The sequence below is a fragment of the Aedes aegypti genome, chromosome 2, assembly GCF_002204515.2.
Source record: "Aedes aegypti strain LVP_AGWG chromosome 2, AaegL5.0 Primary Assembly, whole genome shotgun sequence".
Lineage (NCBI taxonomy): Eukaryota > Metazoa > Arthropoda > Insecta > Diptera > Culicidae > Aedes > Aedes aegypti.
This window is the reverse complement of record NC_035108.1, coordinates 210,283,917-210,307,836: the sequence shown is the minus strand read 5'-3', so window position 1 is coordinate 210,307,836 and position 23,920 is coordinate 210,283,917. Positions and strand designations below refer to the sequence as shown.

Below are 23,920 nucleotides of genomic sequence, written 5' to 3'. Positions count from 1 at the left end.
CGCTATGTTACAAATCTCACAACCAGAGGCGCGCGCATCGTTTTTCTTCGCGTTTGACGTTTCACACTACCGCCATCTGCCGGTCTTGTTGCACGAAACACCTTTTCGTGCAACATGCTCACCAGATGATGGTAGTGTAAACTGGGCGATGGATTTAGAAGAAATTTGTTCTAAGTGTTACGTCTGTTTGTCTGTGGTAGTATGTTCGAAAGGTGTAGAAAGGAAAATGACACAAACATGTTCCACTCGTGTTCCACATATAGCGTTTACTACCGAGAATGTAGTAAACTCAACTTTACTACATTTTATTCATACGGCCCAATGAATGAGAGAGTTGGCTCAGTGTGGTTTTTTCTCCGTGTTGGGTGAGTGTACCGTACTCATTATGCAAACGGTCGTTTCAAATTTGTCGAATCGCCCCTTTCCTCACCGCGGGCGCGACATGAGTGAGCGGAAACAGCCACCATTTTGGTTGGCTACCCTGCTCTGAGAGTGGAGTCCGTTCTTCGCTTGCAAGCAAATTATCATTCTCTTTTCCGGCAGTCACGAAGTAGGAAGCATTCTTGTCGTTCGCGTCGAAAAACTGTGAATTAGCGAAGAAAATCGTGCAAATTTCCACCGAAAACCGTTCCTGCGCGAGTGCAATCGGATCGCGAGTGTGGAATGAACGTATTAAATCCCAAGCCAGCGTCAAATTCGCTAGATAGCTGAGGTAAATGCGGATTTTTCTCCGGGTCAGGTCGGGGCGAGTCCCTTGGCCAGGCTGCTTGTGTTGGGATTTTTCAAGATGGCGGCCGCTGCCTGTCACGGTGGGCTTCGGTTTCGGGAAAGCAGTGAAAAATTGTTTGTATGGATAAGTTTCATGTTATTTCAATTTAAAAATGATTTAGTTATAAAAGTGGATAAAAGTGATGCTCTTGTTTGTTATATTTAAACGAGAATTGCTTTGTTGCCATGAAATAATAGAATCAAACAAGATAAATGAAATATGAACGGCAATCGAATCATGATCCTAATTCAAGACCATTAATAGAAAATGCCTCAAATCAAAAAGTAAACAATGAGAAAAACGTTAGTGGCTCATTTTTTCAGCATCTTTAGTCGAGGCGTCCTAAAAATCATTCAAAATTGATGGTGAAATGAGGAAATTGAAGTGTAGAAAAATGTTAGGAGGTCAAATAAGATACTTACATTGGAATTTTTACGGTAAGAAAGATTTAACGGGTTGGATCTTTCGTCATCAATGAACATAATGTAGGCAGGGTTAGTATCAGGTATCTTTTCTAAAACTTGACCTCTGTTTTAATGGAATTTAACAATTTAATGATCTCTTGAGCATCTTTTTTAACCAAAATTACATATCTCCAAAATCACTTTTTTTGCATCTCCTTGCAGAAATTCTGGTTGTAAATACCTAACCAGTAATTTCCAACGCCGATTTTCTAGTTATTTCGCCAGCCATTTTCATATGATTTCCTTCGTGAATCCATCTTCTTCTAGGGATTGTTTCAGGGAATATATTTTAGGAACTCTTCCAGGGTTCCAATGGTCCATCAAGTTCATTACTCCTGCAGTATTTCCTAAATATCTCGAGTATTTTTCAAGCAAAATCTCCAAATATTCTTCAAAATTTCATCACCATACTCTGTCCATTTCTACACCCGTTATTTGCGGAATTCTGTACAATGTTTTGAAAAGAATGTTTCTAGAAAATCATGCAGGATAACTATCATAGAAATTTGGATTTTTCCAGAATTTTTTATTGTTTTGAAAAATGTCCTTCACAAATATTTCTGTCCTGGAAACGTTACTGGACAAATTGTTTGAAAACTTCCTCTAGAAATTTCTCATAGAATTTCTGTTGGACTTTTGAAGGAATCGTAAGAGGAATCTCTGGAGTAGTTTCTAAAGGTGTATGCTTAGTGGAAACTTGGAAAAACTAGTGACAATTCTGGAGGAAAACCTTAGAAATCTTTGGAGTAATAATTGCCCGAGCTCTTGAAAATGACCTGAACGTAAATCTTGAACGAAATCCTAGTGATATCGATTGTTGAATCATTGAATGACGAAAACAAAATCATCGCAATTAAGCCCAAGTAAAGAATCAATGTCGATTTGCGACATTTATCCTGGTTAGCGAAAAAGGAGATGGGACCTTATAGAAAAATGTTATTTATTCAACTTTCATACATATTTTTGAATGGTTATCATATATTTTAGTAAGAACATGCTCTTATATACGAAAATCAGCAGAAACCCGATTTGTTTACATTTTCGATTTAAGTGATCGCCAAATCTGTTTTTTTTTCTAATGATGATACATTACTACATATTACAAATGAATACTTTGCTTCTCTATTCTTGAGTCGCAGAGTATCTTCAGATTACAATCGAGGCATTTGTCTGATCATTTTTACTTGTCAATGACAGTAGATTTTGTTAATCAAAAGTATAGGAACTAATCATAGCATCGTTTGATGTTTCCCTTTTCAGATGATTAAAAAATGAATGAAGGTGATTCAGCGGGAGGGCAAAGAGGTCGAAACCTAGCCCTTCCTGCTGGGACAGACCGCATAATATCAAGCATCAATAGTTCAGGCCATGTAAGTGTAGAACCTTATTAACACCATTGGAAATGGATGATAATCCTCTCTTTTGTTTTCCAGTTGCCCGTAGGGCCTGTGGTTGCCGCATCACCAATGTCCCGTTCGCCTGCCGACGAAAGACAGCATAACTTTCAGCAGCTCCAACAGCAAATGCAGAGTACTTCTCCTGCGACAGGACATTTGAACAAGCCACTTCATCAGCAATTCACCGCAAATAATACGGTTAGTTTGATCCCGGCCGGCACAGTCGGTGCTGGTGGGGCTGTGAACTACAAACAGCAGCAGCAGCAACAATTCGTAGTGACATCCGCGAACAGTGCTAGTAATAGTAACGTTTTACTTGGTGGTGTGAGCAATATAGGCAATGAATCAAACAATTCCGTCGTTATCGGTGCCCAACAACAATCGGTCGGTAGTGGAGTGAGAACACAGCAAAGCATTGCAAACATTATCGGAAGTGGAAGTAACAATAACTCGAGTGCAAGTGGAATCATAATAGCCAATCAAGTCAGTGGAAGCAGTGTAAATTCTGGCACTGCCAATACGTACATTCATCAAGCGTTAGGTGGCGTTGTAGTGACAGGAACAGCAGCAGTAGCAAGTGCGGGCCTTACAGTAGGCCCTGTCGGGTCTTCGGTTCCCGTTTCGCCTACGGCCCGGAAGCGCCTCAAATTAGAACAAAGTCCTATTGTTGACGTGGAACATGACATTGCCACACTCAAGAAACTGATTCTGGAGCACAAATATATGAGATTACGGAGCATTAAAGAAAAGTAAGTATAAGTGTGGGAATCTGGGAGGGAAACAGATAAGACGGAGATATACTTCACACGAAACATGAAACAACGGTTTTACAAACATCAAGATAACTTCAACAATAATTATTGAGACTTGATGAAAAAGTCTATCTAACAAAAGGGGATTTTTTTTATTATCGTACAAATTGGGCCGAAGGGTCTCAGATTTTCATGAAACTTTTTCCACAGGCAGGGCTCATGGATATATGAATAAAAAAAAATTGAGAAAAATTCAGGGTCGCCTATTTTTCCGGAAAACTCAGGTGAAAATTTTTTGTTTTCCCTTGACACTACTTACTTTGAAAAATCATAACTCAAGTACGAAGCATCGTAGAAACAAAGTTTTTATATAAAAATTTAAGCAAATTTTCTCAAAAATCCAAAAAAAAATATGAACTGGAAAAAGTTTTCCACAAAATTTTTCACCGTTGGGAAAATTTGTAAAGAAAAGCCGGAAAAACTATGCCCGAACTCGTGGAAAATTTTCAAAAAAAATATTTTCGAGAAGGTAATTTTATAAGCTTTAATCACTGAAATTTTTGGAATGCACTTTTTTTTCGTTTTTGAATTATGGCCAATTTTGTGAAAAATGTCCAGATGTGCCATATAAGACTTTTCTTTGAAAAATTATAACTCAAGAACGAAACATTGTAGAAACAAAGTTTTTATATGAAAATTTAAGCAAATTTTCTCAGAAATCCAAAAAAATATGAACTGGAAAAAGTTTTCCACAAAATTTTCCACCGTTAGGGAAATTTATAAAGAAAAGCTGGAAAATTTATGCCCGAACTCGCGGAAATTTTTTATTAAAATATTTTTGAGAAGGAAACTTTATAAACTTCAATTCTAGTAACTTTTAGGATGTACTTTTTTTTTGTTCCTGAGTTATGGTCAATTTTGTGAAAAATGACCATATTAGCCTTTTCTTTGAAAACAAATCTAACCATGAAATTCTGTTTTTAGTATGGTTCCATGAGTCGATATCGAGTCATGGAACATCGACTCATGGAGGTATCACTGTAGTGTCAAGGGAAAACAAAAAATTTCCACCTGAGTTTTCCGGAAAAATAGGCGACCCTGAATTTTTCTCAATTTTTTTTTTATTCATATATCCATGAGCCCTGCCTGTGGATAAAGTTTCATGAAAATCTGAGACCCTTCGGCCCAAACCCGTACGGTAATAAAAAAAAATCCCCAAAACTCAATTGATTTCGAAGTACGATCAAAGCAAGCGAAGAAAAACATCGCATCTGTATCGGTCCATGATCGGAAATATTTCGCAAGTTGTAACCTGAGAGAGACCCGCGAAGAGGAAAAATATCAACGTCATATGCCGCCCAGATTCCGCTGTCACGAACCGTCAAATGCAGCCCGCCGCTTTATGGCTGCAAAAGTGAAAAGTATTGAATTCAAAATAAACTGTTGTTAAAAACCTCAGTCAGCGGAGCAGATTTTTCCAAAGTTGCTGATAAATTTCAACACAAGATTAGTTATTTCTAATGTCTGCTGCGTTTGCTGACATAAAATTTACTCAAAAGGCTATTTAATTATGATTCGGTGTGACGCAAACGCAATTTTTTTGTTTGCTGAGAGGTTCATTGAGGGTTTGAATTGTTTGCGCATGATTGGTATGGACCGATGCACGAGTGTTCACTAATTTGACGTTTAAGCGGTGCCGAATTCACTCGTTGCCATGGTCACGTAAATACACGGCACCGCTCAAACGTCAAGTTAGTGAACTCGTGCATCGGTCCATAAACACAAAAGGGAATAAGAAAAAAAACTCCGCAATCACAGAAAAAGAAGACCGTCTTCGCGAGTCTCGTCTCAGGTTGTAACAAGGTTTATAAACAGCAGCAGCGAAGAAAAGTCCCAAAGAGAGCGACGTAAAACCCATATTTCTCGCTTATTCATTATTGGGGGTAGATGTTTTACACTACTGGCAATTCAACAATTCCCGAAAAATACAGGAATAGTGTCCCCAGGTTTGAAGCTTGTTTAGATTGTATATTGACACATATATTGAGTTGTTCTTCGGCAATCCTATCCGCTTCTTTTTCTTCTTGTTGTATTAGGTCCCCACTGGGACAGAGCCTGCTTCTCAGCTTATTGTTCAATGAGCACTTCCACATTTATTAACTGAAAGCCAAAGTTGCCATTTTCGCGTTCGTATATCGTGTGGCAGGTACGATGATACTTTGTGCTCAGGGAAGTCAAGGGAATTTCCATTACTAAAAGATCAAATGGCCAGCCTTTCCGGTCCCATCTCTCATCGGTTCAGCTCCGATACCATCCTTACCAGCAGCTTTATTGTTCTTGAGCTGGTGAATGACATCCTTAACCTCCCTCAAAGTGAGGGCTGATTGGTTTCCATCGCCCGCAGTACTGACGAAGGCATTTTTTCAGTTGTCTCGACCTTCATTGCCTGTGCTCTCAGTGCCATTCGGGTGTTCATCGAAGTGCTGCTTCCATCTTCCAGGTGCTCCCATTCTTATCCCTGCACATCTCGGCTCACGGCACGAAGCCGTTGCGGGATGCGTTAGCTCAGGCTTTGGAAAATTTAGAGATCATTGACACACGAGCCATAATTTCATCTCTTTTATCCGTCTGCATTCATACAACACGGATGAAATTTATCGTTTGTGGAAGATAACGAGCCATGAACGAAAGCAAGCCAGACACACACCACCCACTGTTTGGTGCCGATTACTGTTTGTCACTACTTGTAACATTCGCCGACACACTATCATTCTGATCAAGAACAGAGGCGAATATTTTCAATTTTGTGTGGTGTTTGATGATCCAATAGATCATAATTAAATTACAAATTGAACTTTCTTGCTTATAATCCCTCCCCTAAATTTAATATAAAAAAGTGTAATAATTAGGTTGTTAAAGCCTGCATTACCAGAAAATATGAAAGTTATTATCAATTTTATGCAAAACATAAATCACCCGAATGGCTCGATACTGTTGTAGTCTGTGAGAGTGGTGCTCTAGAACGCTCTCGCTCCACGTTCCAAACGAGAGAGTGAATGTTTACATTCATACACACTCAGTTGAGCTCGGCTAATTTTCATTCTTTTGCCGAGATCCGCACAGCCGAGCGGTCAGCAACTGAGTTCTAGCTGATATGTCAGCAAAAAATCAAGTTTGTTTATAGCAGCACCTGTGGGTGCCGCTGACATCAAACGTCACTTTTGCTGAGATGTCAGCAAACGAACTTTAACCGAGATTTGCACAGATGAGATCGGCATTCTGATTTAAGTGTGTAGGGCTTTCCGATTGCGATGTGCCACGAACTGTTATGGTTCACGAGCTGTTACAATCTCTGAATATAGTTCGATCGCCCTATTCGGATCAACATTCAAACACTGGTTGAGCTTCTGATAGAACATACGTGTTTCTTGAGACCGGCGCAGTTGTTCCATCTGCATCATTTGCACTCCGTTTCCTCCAAGCGGCGTTTTTTTTCTCCCAAAAGAGGCGGGTCTTGTGTTGCCGTTTCCGTCTAAAACGTTCCACGTTCTGCCGGGTTTCTTGCTGCATCATGACCGCCCGCGCATTTTTCTCCTCCAGTATCTGCCTACATTCCTCGTCGACTCCGTCCCACGTACCCGACATTGCTCTTAGCTGCATCGTTGATGGTTGCTTTCACTATTCCCCAGCAGTCCTCAAGAGGGGCTTCATACAGCTCACCCTCTTTTGGTAATGCAGCCTCAAGGTGCTGCACGTATGCAGATGCGACATCCGGTTGCTTAAGCTGCTCTAGGTCATACAGGGGCGGCCGCCGTCACCGTACGTTGTTAAGGGGACACGGGAGACCGTGTTATTTTCCCTATCTTTCGTCTCACTCTAACAATAATCATCAAAACTTTGTGGAAGCAAATCTCGAGTTTTAGTGAACCGATGAAGCTGAAAATTTATCGGGTTGTGCACTACATATATAGAATCATAGTGATACATTTTTGCATCGATATATGGAGTGGTTCTTGGGATTTGCTTCTTGAAATGGATAGGGTGATTATGATGACGTCCCGTGCGGCCTTAACGACGGAGAGTTTTGGCCGCAGTTTAACCATCAGCAGGTAGTGTTCTGAGTCGATGTTAGCGCCACGATAGGTCCTGACGTCGATAATGTCGGAGAAGTGCCGTCCATCAATCAGAAAGTGGTCGATTTGTGATTCTGTCTGCTGTGGTGATCTCCAGGTGTATCGGTATGGTAGGCTGTACTACGATTGGCTTGAAGGCGGCGACATTAATTAGTCGTAAGCCGTTTTCGTTCGTCAGCCGATGAGCGCTGAACTTTCCAATAGTCGGTCTGAACTCCTCCTCCTGACCAACCTGAGCGTTTAGATCTCCTATGATGATTTTGACGTCGTTGCTTGGGCAACTGTTGTACTCGCGTTCGTCTTTAGCATCATCAGTTCTTATTAGGGGGGTCCGTAGCCTTGAGGTTACGCTTTCGCTTCATAAGCGGATGGTCATGGATTCAATTCCCAGCCCCTCCAAAAAATAACCCGTCCAGCCACCAGAAGACGCCGCACGGAGGACCGTGCATAGGGGAGCACATCCATCTTCCGTCAGTATCAGATGGTTACTGATGTCGTTTTTCTTTATTTGCACCGCCTGCACAGTTTTCCCACCGGTGTAGCAAAAGTTGCACCCAAACCGTTCTTTTATTCCGCAGGTAGCACACCGTTTCTACACCCGATTGCCACCGGAGCAGAAAATCCTACACCCTGATCGAGCTGGGTGTAGCAGGTAATGCACTCTTTTTACCAATACATATATGGTTCTTAACTGTCAGTGGCGTTCTTGTTTTGGTCCTTTTGGCAGATTTTGTTATTTTCGGTAACGAACAAGCAAGATCTTCATTTGCGCTCATTTTCGACTGTGTGGATAAAATTGATTTGTTTCGGAATTGTTTTTTTTTATTCAGTAAAAGAAGAAATATTCTAAGCATTTATTAATGCTACAATAAATACAGGCTTATAAGAATAATAAAGGATACTGAGTATGTTTCATCATTAGTAGCTTTTACGGCTTATATTAAAAAAAGGAATTCTCTCAGATGTTTGGATTGCATGTATACCAGTAAGTACTATATTAGGGCCATATTTTATAAGTCGAGTCGATCAAAATGACTCGACTGGAGTCACTGTCGACCGAAAAATTCGCTCGACACGGCTCTGTCACTCGAGTTTTTCGACAGTTGTCACTTAATGTGACTAGATTACTATGGTGGTCGACGGGTGACATCTAAAATATGCATGCTTACTTTGATCGACAATGACTACAGACGAGTCACATGAATCTGCTCGATTTACAAAATAGACCCCACTGAGAAAAATCTACACGCCAAGGTCGTGTGTTTTACTTATAGATTTGCGCAATGAGGAAAACCACATGACTTGAGTGTGGTAGCCATATGGATTTCGTCATTGACTTCACGGTATAATAACATGTGTATCCACATTAGGTTGTCATGAGAAACAAACATGAATGTCTAAGTATTAGATCATGAAAACCAACTGATTTGCTTATTGAATTCGAAATGTAGTGGCTTTAGATAGTCATGTGTGATAGAACATGAATGTCATGAGACTGAAAAAAGAAATTTGATAGAAGAAATCTTGCTCCCCAAAATATGGATTCGAGGCTCCTCTGCTTGTCGCAAGCTCACTTGAATGTTTTTTTTTAACAAGTGAGTCAGCAACAAGCGGGGCGCCGCAAATCCATAATTTGGGAAGCCCGGGATTAGCATATATCATTTTATTCGAAGCTGAAAGCTAGGAAAATCTGTTAGTGGAATCCGATTTTTCTCTAACACCATACATTATATCCAACGCTGGAAGTAATGCATTTTATTTATAGAGAATTAGAAGGAACTCCTCATATTCATTCGAACATCTTCAATAATAGAAAGAAAAACGAATCCTCAAATTTTCCTCTAACACTTTCAGCTTCCGAATTTGCCTCCTCTCTTTGGAACATGATGATGACTGTCGTTTGACACGAGGTCCATCCGCAATTTAGTTCGCTATGGGTTGGTCACTAATAATTTAAAAAATTGGAACTCGGAAATCGACAGCAAGCTCATCGATTTCAAATCGACCAACTTGAACATGATGATCATGACACAAGATAATCATAAGTTAAACACACTGAATCCGTGTTGAGTGATGATCCATAGCACCCATAGGTGGACGCACACGAATTTGAAATGGAAAGCTTTAGGAACTTATGTGGAAAACTATGGAATTCATGTTGTCGGTTGATGAATCAGTCCATGAAGCAAAACTAAAGAATTTAATGTGTAATACACACGAAGTTTGTAAGAAAATCACAACAAATCGACATAGACGTTCATGAATCGATCCATAATTTTAAACACACGGATCAAGCGTGTGGATTTTTTTCAGTGCCCTTAAAAACACTTGAGTTCAGTCAAATTTTCCGAAATTTGCTCATGGATGCATATTTTTAAAAATATTGGCGAGTGATCGATATTGATTTTCCATTAGAATTCTATTCTAATGCAATGATTGATTTCCGTTGCTCTCTTCGCCTTATTACAAAAAAAAAGATTCACCTTTTGCATCGTGAGCTAGAAATATTGCGGAAGTATGAGTTTTGGCGAAATTATTAGCCCGAAAGATTGGATGAAATTAAACAAGTTCTTCAGGAAAAATAAATTAATGTACATGTACCAAACATTTATTTAAACATTTTATATTCAGCCAGTGTAAACACCACTAACAAACTATACAAAACACGAACGAACAGCAAATTAAGAATAACAGAAACAGCTGTTCTATCTGTTTGAAGAATAACATTTTGTTTTGATTGACGCCTTCACTAATACTATCATACGCTGTCAAAATATTGCACCGAAACCGTTCTATTTTCCGGTGTCAATTGTTACACTCGCGCGGTGCACCGTCGGGAATAATCGAAAACGACATGAGACAAACTGACCCACTTCGCAGGCAGCTAGCCTCAAACGACTCAGGAACACGGCAAAACGAACCACCGCAAGAGCAATGGACTATGGCTTATGGAAATCGATTGGACCAACAGCAGAGCACTCTCCTACCTGCTCGGTGTGAGAGCAAAAAGAGCAAAAGAGAGTGAAAGCAGATGTAAATAAAGATTATGTCGTTTTTGATTATTCCCGACGGTGCACCGCGCGAGATCCGGCTGGTAGGAGCACTAGTTTGAGGTTGGAAAACCAGGATATGTGAGGTTAGTTTCATTGGAACTTTCGCCTGAGCGATTTTTGCGCTTGAATAAAACACGCTTCGGAACATTCACCGCTGCCCCTAAAAATACCATTGGGTAGATAAATGAATTCTCTACCATTGGATCTCATTCAATTTCATACATAAGTGAAGTAAGCGGTGAAAATAAATATATTGTTCCGAATGTTTTGAAACCATGAAAGAGTTTGACATTGCTCTCGTCAACCATCATCATGACGACAGCAGCACACCCCACCGGACGAATTGTCGTATTGGGAGCGAATTGACACCGGAAAATAGAATGGTTTCGGTGCAATATTTTGACAGCCTATGATGGTGTTAGTGAAGGCGTCAATCAAAACAAAATGTCATTCTTCAAAGAGGTAAAACAGCTGTTTATATTCTTCATGATATGCTGTAAGGGATTCGGAAACATTAGACTTGTTTGTGTTTTTTATAGTTTGTTAACGGTGTTTACAACACTGGCTGAAAACATTACTATGCCGTGAATGGATATAAAAGTTTTGTTTACAAAAATAAATTTATTTTTCCTTTAAATTGATACCATGACATATGTTTCGTATTCCATCAAATTTGTTTAAAAGTTAGAAATTTCACATTTCAACACTGTAAGGGCTTATCTGACTTCATAAATCCTCTCTTTTGCTGAAAACTTCACCAACAATCATATTTCCGCAATTGTTCTAGTTTAGATTCAAAATACTGCGATCTTTCATCGTACAACACTAAAGTGTTTCGAGAAGTGAATCATCTTATTGTAACAACGCGAAGCGAGCATCCATGAAATGAAATCGATAATTGCATCAAAACCGTAATAAAAAATCAATGTCGATTTATCGTCAATTTATTATTTTAGCAAAAATATAGAACAACAGATTTTGCAATCCGAGTTTAAAATATAGGAACATACAGTTTCAGTCGTTAATAACTCTGCCACCCGAGATTTCTCAGTCAAATTTTCCGAAAATTGCTCATAAAATGCTTTGTACAGTTGTATCTACTGTTATACATGTAATCAAAATATCTGAAAAAGAGTTCCATTTTCTGACATAAGCCGAAAAAGTTCCCCTTCGTACCGTTGAAACATACTCATATGTCAAAGTATCTTCAATTATACTTATAGAATATTTATATCTTGTAGTTTTGTTCATTAAAAACATTTCTACTTTCACTGACTAAAAATATTCAATTCTGAAATAAATCCATTCTATCCTCGCAGACATGAGCGAAAATGAAGAATCTTGCTTCTTCGTAACCGAAAACAACTGGCAGCTAAGAACCATAAATAGGGAAAGTGTACCAGTTATGGCCATAGTGGTTCCCTATTTGGCTTATGTGATATTTTGATAACTTTCACATTTTAAATCTTTTTGAATGTTTTAACATCAAGTTCTATCTTAAATCTAACTATTATAACACACAAAAATTTTCAAAATTTGAAGGCATAAAAGTAATCACGTATGGCGAAATAGGGAACCATTATGTCCATAACTGGTACACCTACCCTATGTATTGGTAAAAAGAGTGCATTACCTGCTACACCCAGCTCGATCAGGGTGTAGGATTTTCTGCTCCGGTGGCGATCGAGTGTAAAAACGGTGTGCTACCTGCGGAATAAAAGAACGGTTTGGGTGCAAGTTTTGCTACACCGGTGGGAAAACGGCGCAGGCGGTGCAAATAAAGAAAAACGACATTAGTTAAAAATAGAACTGTATCGGTAAGGAAGATACAGATAAACTGATTGCGGCACAGTAGGGCCACGAGCACGGAGTTCCTTTAAAAAAAATGATCAGTTCTTCCGAAGTGAGAGCTGTGCACGTTTCGGCCTTTGATCCTCAACTTGCACATTCTCTTATTGATCTGCCACCATCCGATCACGCGCCTCTGCATATCACCCATCATTATGAAAGCTATTCCCAGCTCGTGTGTGTTGTCACCAGGGCAGGCAATCGTCAGATTCGTCACAGTGCGATGACGAAATAAAAAAAGACATCGTCATCCAGTATAATTCTGGCAGGTCGTCGTCTCGTCATCGACGAAAAATTGCACGACTAACTTCAATCCAAAATCGTCAACGAGCAAATTTTTCTTCATTCCGCGCTGTCCTTACACACAAGAAGAAAACGTTTACTGTATATTCGCTTGCTTCGCACCAACCAACGAATGTCATCACATAATTGCTTATATTGGCAAATGAACTCGCTCTCCCCATGATTCTAAAATTGCTCTGTTGGTAAGCGCGTGAAATTGACAATTCAGAGATCGTTTGATCGATTCTAGTCATGTTTTGTTAATTTGTTTTTGTTATATTTAAAAAAAAAAATGGGCTTAATCTGTCGAAGACACGATTCATATTTTTAGTCGGCTCAGTGCTCCCGAACGAAGATTCGCCCGTAACTAAGGAATCGTATTTGTTCGTCATCACGCCGAACCTATGTGATCGGATCTCTGTGGCAAATCGTCATCCGACGTTGGTTGAGTGACGATGACGATGTTTCTTTTAGTTTCGTCGCCGACTTTTTCCATTTTACGGTGACGATTGTCTAGCCTGGTTGCCGCAGCTCTGGTGGATGGTATGATTAACTCTAAACGTTTGCACCATTGATTCCTTCCAACACAATTCCTGCAAAGCTACGATGCCGAATCCGCGGTCCTTCAGCACATCGGCGAGAATAAGTGTGCTCACGATTAAGTTGAGAGATTTACAGTTCCACGTACCGAGCTTCAAATCGCTAGTCCCTTTACGTCGCTGTGGTCTTCGCCGATTGTTCCGGTTCGTATTCTCTTGTTGGTTGTTCGTTGCTTGATTTTTTTACGGCTGACTTGCAGGAACACCAACCCCCTAGATTAGGACCATTCCCCCTTACCTGATCTTGTCTAAGGTTGCTCGTACCCCGGCCAGTACCACGAGGAGGTACACTGAGAAAACTGAAGTTATGTTATTCATAATACCTTTCGTATGATACAGTATTTTGCTAGCTGAAAAACATTTCATACGACGCGTATGATTTTCATAACTCGCTTATGAAGAACATACGAATTAGATTCAATATTCATACGCGGCCCTATAATATTTCATACGATGTGCTTATGAAATCCAAAGCAAGCCTTGTTTGATAAATATCATACGATTGTCTTAACGGAACAAATAGGGGTTTGAACAAATGAAGCCCGCGAGTTTTTAAGTTCTGGCGAATACGATGGCTGTTTTTAAAGGTAAATAGCAAGAGAATAATATTAAAATGTATTTATAATAATCGATAATTCTATGTAAAGTGACGCAAATATGGAGGCTTGGGCAAACGATAAAATTTGCTAAACTTTGTCTCGTGCAATGGCAACAGAATGGAAATACGAAGTTATTTGAGCGTGGCATCAAAAACGTGAGTTGGTTTTTAGGTTTAATATTATGTTTCAAATTATTCCCTGTCCTTTGGTTCAGAAAGGGGTATGGGCGCGTTCTGCCAACTCGGTCGAGGCAGATTTCTTGTGTGAACAAGTTACAACATGGACGTTCTAAAGTGCCAGAATGAAGTGTTGTGGTTGTGGGGAGCACTTGAAGATGGGATGGAAGGTCATTACTTCGCGTTCGTGCTTTACTTCTGCTTATCGAACAAGTTATATACAATAACCAACCCTTAGCGTAACTATCTAAATTAACAAATTGCAAATACAATAGTCATTCTGAGCTTACTAATATGCTGTCGCGTTAATTTTATCATAATATCATAATGATCTTTTATCTACATCTTCTTCTTCTTCTATCTGGTGTTACGTCCCAACTGGGACAAAGCCTGCTTCTCAGATTAGTGTTCTTTATGAGCACTTCCACAGTTATTAACTGAGAGCTTTCTTTGCCGAATGACCATTTTTGCATGTGTATAATCGTGTGGCAGGTACGAAGATACTCTATGCCCTGGGAATCGAGTGAATTTCCTTTACGAAAAGATCCTCGACCAGCGGGATTCGAACCCACGACCCTCAGCATGGTCATGCTGAATAGCTGCGCGTTTACCGCTACGGCTATGTGGGCCCCCTTTTATCTACATCCGTCCAACCATTCTAAATGGCCGTTGTGAGAATATCACCGAGAACTTCTCACATGCATTAAAGCTGAATTGTCCTACATTGAAACATTGAGGTTTTCGCTCTTTTGGATTCATTTTTTGTTGTTCGTCATCAGTATTGTTCAGATGTCCTGAATGCCGCACTTGGCGTACAGTGATCATTGCCATGGAGTTTCTCGTAAGCTGCATGGGGATTTTTATCAATTGATTGATTGAATCCAAATAGCGAATTTTGTATGATTTCATTGTAGGCCAATGCAGCAATAAAGTATGTAACAATCACTAACATTCCTTCTCTCTTTATCCTTGTTTTCATATCTAACCCGCCATTACCACGAGGAAAAATCCATCGGAGAGGAAAGACATGGTAGCGTATTGGCCGAGAAAAGATAAGTATCATGTTTTTGTAAATATTCTTATTACTGATTGCAATGTGAATCAGATTAACTAAATTTTCAACTAATAACAAACTTGTTCCATAGAGCTATTTGAAAAACACCACCCAAAATCCCTCCTTTCCCATATCTATAGGCAAAACACTTCACTACCGCTATATGTATGACTGATTCATGTTCTTTTGACCTTGCATCATTGATACGTGTATTGGAAGTCAAGAGTAGAAGCAAAACTTAAAGAACCTTCTGATCAAAGATGTTGCGTTGCCTACTTCCCAAACTCCGAAACCCCCTCGGTGTATTATGGACGGTGTGAGTTCTCAAACTTATGCTGGAGACTTGGCCCCTGACCCCCTTGTACATCAATAAAATAAAATAAAATAAAAAAATAAAATATTATGTTTCAAATTATTAATCGTCTATCTTCTACAGAATCTGTCCAACTTATCAATAGTGACGAAGAAGGTTCCGTGAGTGATGCTAAGCTTTTTCCCAGTTCTAAGAACGGCGTTATTAGATTCGATGACAGTTGCAACGGGGAGATAAATTATTGATTTGTAATTCACAAACAATGATAAAATGTATGGTTTCTGATAAATGTTTATTTTTGTATTTTTGTTTCAAATGTTTTATTTGTATTTTTTGTTGTATGAATTTGAAAAAAAATGCGAGAACACCCCTAGTTAAGATAAAAATATTAAGAAAGGCATAATAATATGAAATAAATTACATTAATTTGCGTATAAAGATCATACTTGAATATATTGAGCTTCATATAAATACACTTTGAAGTTCATAACATATATCCATAGATTTCATACGACACTTTTATGAAATCTATACTACTGTACTGCAAAACTCATACCATACCACAAGCTAATTCGTTCATAACGCCATCGTATGAAATTTATAATATTTTCTTTTGGTAAAATTTCATAACCGTTTCGTATGGAAATCGAAATATATTTTTCCTCAGTGTAGGTATAGGAGTTGCTGGGCAGGAGGCTAAAGACCGCACAGAGGGGTCTATTTTACTTCTTCAGGCATGCGAGGTACCAATTGTACGCCATGCCCAGCATTTGTCAACCAACCTTTGAATAGTTAGATATTATAAATGTCGTATTATAAGTGTCGTATGTAATTAATCTTCTAAATATATATTGTACTGCTAGACAAAATTTGTTTAGTTTTAAGTGAGAGTTGTAATTTTCCCCCTTGTGGAGATGCACAGATATTTTCGCTCTCTAGAAGCAACAATCATTACACACACAACATTGCTTACCCATCCCAACTGACTGTAAGGACTTGGCCGGCACCTGTATTGATCAATAACACAGCGTAACAAAAATTACATTTCTGCGTGTCTCTAAGGATCAAATTATGTGTCTCGAGATTTGGGGTTGCTGAATCTGATGCCATTTTCAGAAATGTTTCAGCACGTCACAAATTTTAGCTACAGGTCGCCAAAGTTGTATAAAATACTGGTTGTTTACATAACATTTAAAGTATAATTTATCAAAAATTTTTGTGATCTAATCCCCTAAGTATCCTATTTTGCACTTAAACTTTCATTTTAGATTAAATTTGGTTGAAATTGCGCGATTAAATCTAGATTAAACCGATAATTTTGACATGCTTGCTGTCTGCATACAAAATTCTTCGTTTATCTTATATGGGAAAATACCTACAATAAACCAACAAAATAAAATATTTTTTTGCAATTTCTCATCATAATAGGCTGTTTTTCATCACGCTAATCTGTTATGAAACGGTCTACTTTCCTACACTGAAGTATGCAGTGCGGGAATAGTCATTACGCAAATGAAACCAGTGCTGTAATGATTCATTACGCAACGCTTTCTCATTACGCAACTGTTTTTCGTTGCGTGATGAATAGTAACACAACATTTTTTCAGAAATTGTAAAATAATTATGAATGCATTCCGATATATTTTCTGATACCCTCAAGTGGTCTTCTACGAAACTGCACTGCACTTACGACTCGTGCTGTAAACAGTGTTGTTCAGACTCATTTCCCCGAAAATAACATTTTCCGAACTACGAAGCCACGAACTACTACAACCATGCTCTATCCTCCTAAGATAGTAAAGCAGATGTTTAAGCTTGAGTACTGCACACAAAATCGATCAATTTTGATCCCAGAGAGCCACAATTCAAGTTTCGGTGAAATGAAACGAGTGAGTGAGTGAGTGCGAATCATTTCACCGAAACTTGAATTGCGGCCCACCGAAATCGAAACTGTCGGATCTCATGTGCAACACTCAAGCCCAACCACCTCCCCCTCCATCTAAGGAATACAACGCCCAGTTATAACAGTTCATTGCTTCACAATTCGAATTTCGGGGAAATGAGTCTGGCCAACACTGGCTGTAAAAATCATCATTCTGCAACTTATTCCGTAATCTACTATTTCCGCATCGAAAGAATTATAAACTTTGCCGATAAGTGTTATTATACACATAAAGTTTGAATTCTGTGGCAAATTAAGCAAATAAATTGCCTTACAAGCTGGCAAACTTGCATGCAAGTTGGCTAAAATAGTTATTTTTTTGCATTTTCAACAGCCAATATCTCAAAAACTAGACGCGCTATGATATTGTTGAAAACGGCAATGGATTCAGCAACCCTTAATTGAGTGAATAGCGGTGTTTTGGTGCTCGAGACAAATACGTGTTCCGCAGTATAATAAGAGATCTGCCAAAAAAATGCAACTTGATGGTGTACTTGATTGTTGAATAATTACATGTTCTGCTTCAATGATGAATCAATTACAAACGTCTGAAAATTGATCAATTCCATTCTGGAAGAGGTTGATTTTTTCCAGATGACAATCGAGGCATTTGTCTGATCGAAGCTTAATACCTATTGCGACTAGGTTCACTACCTCATTGCTCTAAGAACATACTAATCTTCTTTTTCCTTTCTTATTTCTCATATATCAGGTACTCTGAACATGTAGCGGAACTGTTTTTTATTCAGTCCGGTGGTACTATGATGGATTATCCTGTATGGAGAAAGAAGCCACATACGCCCGCGTTTTTAAACTTTATGAGAACGTATAAGCTAGAACCGCTATCATCCAATCTGGAAGAAGCAGGAGAAATACTTAAACAGGTTGGTTGGAAATTTGCGGATCATCTCTGTCCAAATGAATTACAATAATCTGTTTTTCAGCAATCGAGTCGATCGCTATCGTCATCGCTGTCATCGGCAGCAAGCAGCTCTTCGAGTTTACCACAAGGCGCAGAAATTAAAATTCCCGGTGTAGGAGCGACTCCCGTAGCCGTGTCGACGCAACTACCGGCCGCAGTGGCTCAGCTGAGTCAGCAGGGTAAGTTTATTCATTTTAATCACCGATGTTATGAAGGCTTTTCGGTTTAGTTTGATTTATTTATTATAACTCATGATTTGTTTTGAACCCTTAATCCATTATCTCTCACTCATTACCCACATTTTTTGACTTTTTTTTGTTTGCACACGATCATCACATTGACATTGTTTATGTTGAGTTGGTAATTTCATCTTCTCACATGTTTATCCTGTAAATGCATTCCAATCTCACTATCACCAAGCCGAGTAAACGTAAAGCGCTTAACATTTGCAAGATAGGATTTTAAATTAGAGTTTAGTTTACAAGATAAACATTGAACAAGAGAACCGAATTAGACGACTTTTCAGCAATCAGTTCTAAAATCCCTTTTCTTTTGGGACTGACTGAGCATTGTTACGGTCGCTCCCGACGTTTTTACTATCTGGGTCAAGTATTTTTGTTGTTTCCGCAAATCTATTCTTTTTCTCTTGGCTTTCGTCTCTTTTCTCCCTCTTGTGTACTTGTAGGTCACATACCCGGAAGGCCTCAGGGAGGTCGCCACGGGATGGTCTTTGGTCAGATTAGCGTACCACCTGTGGTAGGAAACCCCTCTGTACCTCTGGTGCCAGGTTCGCACCGTTCCACTAACATTATAAAAAATCAATTTAGTCGATACATAATGTTTAGCTTTATTGTTTTCTATCTTAAGTTCAACAATCAACTTGCTCGTATATTAGTTTTCTTGAGAAGCGCATATTTGTATGAGTTTCAACTGCTTTTCATATGAATGATTCAAGCGCATCACATTATCCCTTTTCTGTTTTATGCCATGCCATTTTTAACACATTATGTTTATTTCAAAATAAGTATTTGTATATCGAGTACCAAATCCATTACTTATTGCTTCACAAAATTAAAAGTATTATCAGATTCATTTAGTACGGATAGTATGATAGCTAATAATTGAATCGATTTGGTACACTGATATATAAAATCTTCAAGCATGCTAAAGTTTGTAGTTCTAACAACATCTCCATTCTCACCTCCAAAAATCATGACGCTTTCAGTTTGCTTAATTGTGTATAGTAGTTTATCAACATGATGACTTAAATACTGAATGTTTCCGTTTGTCTCGTTTTGAGGCAGAAGAAACTTTTATAAGATGACAATCGAGGCATTTGTCTGATCATTTTACTATTTCTAAATCAGTGTCTCTCGATTTTGGCTATTGTTTTTTCCTAATTCTTCTTATCTCAATGATCTTTCGTTACATTCATGAAGGCGGCACCCCCATTATTCCGGATCCAATTGGAATCGGAGCCACGCCCACCATTGAGAAGCGGAAGCAAATCTCAGCAACTTCCGTCACAGCGACGAGTTCATCGTCTTTAGGAATCTCTGCATCGATCAGTGGAGCGGTGCAAGTTGCAAGTGGTGGTTCGACATCCGGAAGTGGAAACAGTGGGAACTCCAATGCACAGCATAATGGAACTTCCTCGAACACTACAACCGGTGGCAATGGTCAGGAACATTACACAAACAAAGCCAAGCAAGAGGTATACGTGATGCAGCGAATACAGGAGCTTCAAAAGGAGGGCCTATGGAGTGAAAGGCGGTTACCCAAATTACAGGAACCTCAACGGCCTAAGGCGCATTGGGATTACCTGTTGGAGGAAATGGTTTGGTTGGCTGCCGACTTTGCTCAGGAAAGAAAATGGAAGAAAGCAGCGGCGAAAAAATGTGCTCGCATGGTCCAGAAGCATTTCCTCGACAAAGCAATGGCAGCCCAACGCGCCGAGAAAGCCCAAGAGCAACAGCTGAGGCGAATAGCCGGTTTTGTTGCGAAAGAGATCAAGATCTTCTGGGGTAATGTTGAGAAACTGGTCGAATATAAACAGCAAACCAAACTGGATGAAAAGCGAAAGAAGGCTCTAGATCAACAACTAAGCTTCATCGTTGACCAGACCGAAAAATACTCCCAACAATTGGTGGAAGGTATGAACAAACCCAAAGCGATTCAAGATCAAAATACAAGTAAGGCCAATAGCTTAAACTCCAGTCGAGTGCCTTCGCCTCAGCCGAAAAATGCTTCCGACGACGAGTTCCGTCCGGATAGCGAGATCTCCGATGACGACGAGGAAACAATTGCTAAGGCGGAAGCGGAAGCCACCGGAACTAACGAAGAAGTGTTGGCACTGCAAAAGGAATCTGAGATGGATCTTGATGATTTCCTGAAGAACTTACCCAAGGATTACCTGGAAAACAGGGATAAGATCGTATTGTCTGTAAGTAAACACGTGTTAGCACAATTCTTTCTGAATTTTATGCATATAATGATTATTGTTTTGATATTATTTAAGGAACCGGAGGATAGTGAAAAAGAGAGCGAGGACAATGACAAAGATTTCTCCGCCGCAGAAAATAGTACTGATGATGAGGATACTATTATGGAGCAAGAGAAACAGGAAAAGAAGCAGGACCATAAGAAAGAAATAGATGAACTGAATGTAATATCCGGGTAATGATTTTAGTTTCGAGAGGTTTATTCACGTTTCATTTATTTCAGGCGGAAAACGAAATGAGCATAGAGGAGTTGATGGCAAAGTACAATCGACCACCTCCACCGGGCCGCCGTTTGGAGGAAAAAATGGATGTCGACTCCGACGATGAGCAAAGCGAATCAGAAGCGGAATCTGACTCCTCTGAAGAACAAGTTTCCTCATCGGATGAAGATATGGACGGCGATCAGGGAGACAAAGACGAAGAAGACATTGGTCTGAAAAACTTATTGGACGATGAAATGGCGAGTAAAAGTCAAAGTGAAAAAGATGAAATTTTAAACGATGCTGCCGCCATTGCCGAAAGTATTCAACCGAAAGGAAATACTCTCTCGTCAACTAGTGTTGTAACGCCAATTCCGTTTCTGTTGAAGCACACCCTTCGAGAGTATCAGCACATCGGTTTGGATTGGTTGGTAACGATGCATGATCGAAAGCTCAATGGAATTTTGGCGGACGAAATGGGTCTGGGTAAAACCATACAAACTATTTCGTTGTTGGCTCATTTGGCATGCGTGAAGGGTAATTGGGGACCGCACTTGATTATTGTACCCTCTTCGGTAATGCTGAACTGGGAAATGGAATTCAAGAAGTGGTGCCCTGGATTCAAGATACTTACGTATTATGGTTCTCAAAAAGAACGCAAATTGAAGAGAACGGGTTGGACCAAAGTAAATGCATTTCATGTGTGTATAACATCGTACAAGCTGGTCATTCAAGATCACCAGAGCTTCCGACGAAAAAAATGGAAATATCTCATCCTGGACGAGGCGCAAAACATCAAAAACTTCAAGTCACAACGGTGGCAGCTGCTATTGAACTTTCAAACGGAACAGTGAGTATGACAAAACTAGGAAAACCTTTTCCTCTTTAAAGCACATTTAATGATGATACCATTACTAAAATAACTGATCGGATTCGAAAGTCTGTTTTAGAATTTCGAAACTGTTCTACAGATGACAATCGAGGCATTTGTCTGATATTTTGTGTTAAATGTGAAAAAAACAGTCCTCTTACAAGAAGGTCTAGCAAAACTAACGAATCTAATGTATCTTCCACAGACGTCTCCTCCTGACGGGAACGCCTCTTCAGAACAATCTGATGGAGCTCTGGTCGCTGATGCACTTCCTAATGCCGCATGTATTCCAATCTCATCGAGAGTTTAAGGAGTGGTTCTCGAATCCGATGACGGGGATGATTGAAGGCAACTCGGAGTACAACGAAAACATAATCAAACGCCTTCATAAGGTCTGTAACCTGTACGTAATGTAGTATTATGATTATTATTTCCACGTTTAGTTTATTTGATAGGTTGTGGGTCATGATTTTTTTTAGATTTCATTATACCTTGGCTGTACCAGGCTGTTCGTCCATATAAGATAGTCGTTAGGTACTCTTTTTCGCAAGCGTCAAAATACTTTCCTCATATACAATACCCTACCCGCCACAAGCATGGAATCACTTTACCGAGTATTGCATCACTCTATTTGAATATTGTAACTTCCCCATAAAGTTTAGAGTCACTTCAGCAGCATTTAACGTAATGATTTCCATAAGCCTTACTAGAAGGAGGTCAAGAATGGTCTGCCCCGTTTGGCGTAAATTCATTTCACATGAAAGACGTTTGGCATAATTTGCTTTCTATTAATAGACGTCTGAGTTGTTAGACATATTGAGTAGTGTGGGTTTTTTTTTTTTCATTTCGTTGTATGCTCCTTTGGGGTGCGCGACGGAATCAAGACCAATCATGTTCGGTTCGCGTTGTGAGAGAACAAAAAGATATGCACGTTCAGTCGAGCTCGTTCAGTGGTGAGCTCGTTTCATGCTAATAGTAAATTATTTTTATCATTTCTGCGTTACATTCATGTTATTTTTAAACAGTCTCCATCTCCATAGAAGAATTGTTGCTTCAAAATCAGCTGATTTGAAACGTCTTGTGAAAAGGCCTATAATGCCAAACGACTGTGTGTCATATGGGGGTAGCCCTTTCTATCCCAAAGCTTTGTCCAATGATTGTCAAAACGGCGTTTCTGGAAAGTTATTGAGTTGCTTGAAATAAGATTCACCTGTGCTACCATGAAAAAGAGAGAGAGTTTAAAGTGAAGTTTAAAGGTTTATTTTATTTTTGGCACTTTTGATTCACTTCTCCAGGGATTTCTTGAAAGTTACTGAACTCAAATTTGGCCACCATATGCGTGGCATTGAAGTGCTTCTTATTGCAAAATTTCAGACCATTCGTCCAAACCTCTTACACTAAAGTAAATCATATCATGCCCAAGTAGTTCTTTACTCTAAAACGTAAAAAATGAATACTAAATTATGAACTAAAGCATACTGGACTCTACTTGAGACATGGATTTGCCAACATTTTCGAGCTAAATTATTGAATGTTAAATCGTTGAATCTTGTATGAAAATTGGGAAACGTGTGATTGCTACAACACTGCTATCCATAATGATCCAATAATTGTTAATAAATTATGATTACCATTCTTAGCGCGAAAAAAGTACACAGAAAATCATTACAATGACCATGTGGATTCTATAACATTCCCCAGAAAACCATTCCCCCGAAAACCATTCCCCAGAATTCCGTTCCCCAGAATGAACCATTCCCCAGAAAATCGTTCCCCAGAATGTAACATTCCCCAGAATTCCATTCCCCAGAATGCACCATTCCCCAGAAAGCTATATGAATATCCATTTTTTTTTAATTATTGCTTTGCGTGAGTCACTTATGTGGAGGCGCAGATTGCCGTAGCGGTAAACGCGCAGCTATTCAGCAAGACCAAGATGAGGGTCGTGGGTTCGAATACCACCGGTCGAGGATCTTTTCGGTTTGGAAATTTTCTCGACTTCCCAGGGCATAGAGTATCTTCGTACCTGCCACACGATAAACGCA

General features: G+C 39.3%; 1 protein-coding gene and 1 long non-coding RNA gene across 5 annotated transcripts in view; both read left to right on the top strand.

The window, feature by feature from the left end:
• The first annotated feature begins 518 nt into the window (after positions 1-518).
• Positions 519-23,920, top strand: part of LOC5570719 (helicase domino) — a 74,730-nt gene continuing 51,328 nt past the window's right edge. For 2 of the 4 annotated variants that reach the window (XM_021843865.1, XM_021843863.1), the window contains exons 1-10: positions 519-712; positions 2,494-2,603; positions 2,667-3,379; positions 18,094-18,265; positions 18,326-18,482; positions 18,989-19,090; positions 19,743-20,746; positions 20,822-20,968; positions 21,028-21,854; positions 22,081-22,267. In XM_021843865.1, coding sequence (XP_021699557.1) covers positions 2,505-2,603; positions 2,667-3,379; positions 18,094-18,265; positions 18,326-18,482; positions 18,989-19,090; positions 19,743-20,746; positions 20,822-20,968; positions 21,028-21,854; positions 22,081-22,267 — 3,408 coding nt within the window. In that variant the 5' untranslated portion in view covers positions 519-712; positions 2,494-2,504. Of the gene's footprint in view, positions 713-737; positions 848-2,493; positions 2,604-2,666; positions 3,380-18,093; positions 18,266-18,325; positions 18,483-18,988; positions 19,091-19,742; positions 20,747-20,821; positions 20,969-21,027; positions 21,855-22,080; positions 22,268-23,920 lie in introns of those variants that run through there. The other 2 variants (XM_021843864.1, XM_021843866.1) reach the window with 2 other exon arrangements.
• Positions 13,521-15,755, top strand: LOC110676349. The gene is made up of 2 exons (XR_002500296.1): positions 13,521-14,051; positions 15,563-15,755. It is a non-coding gene; the product is annotated as an uncharacterized LOC110676349 (long non-coding RNA).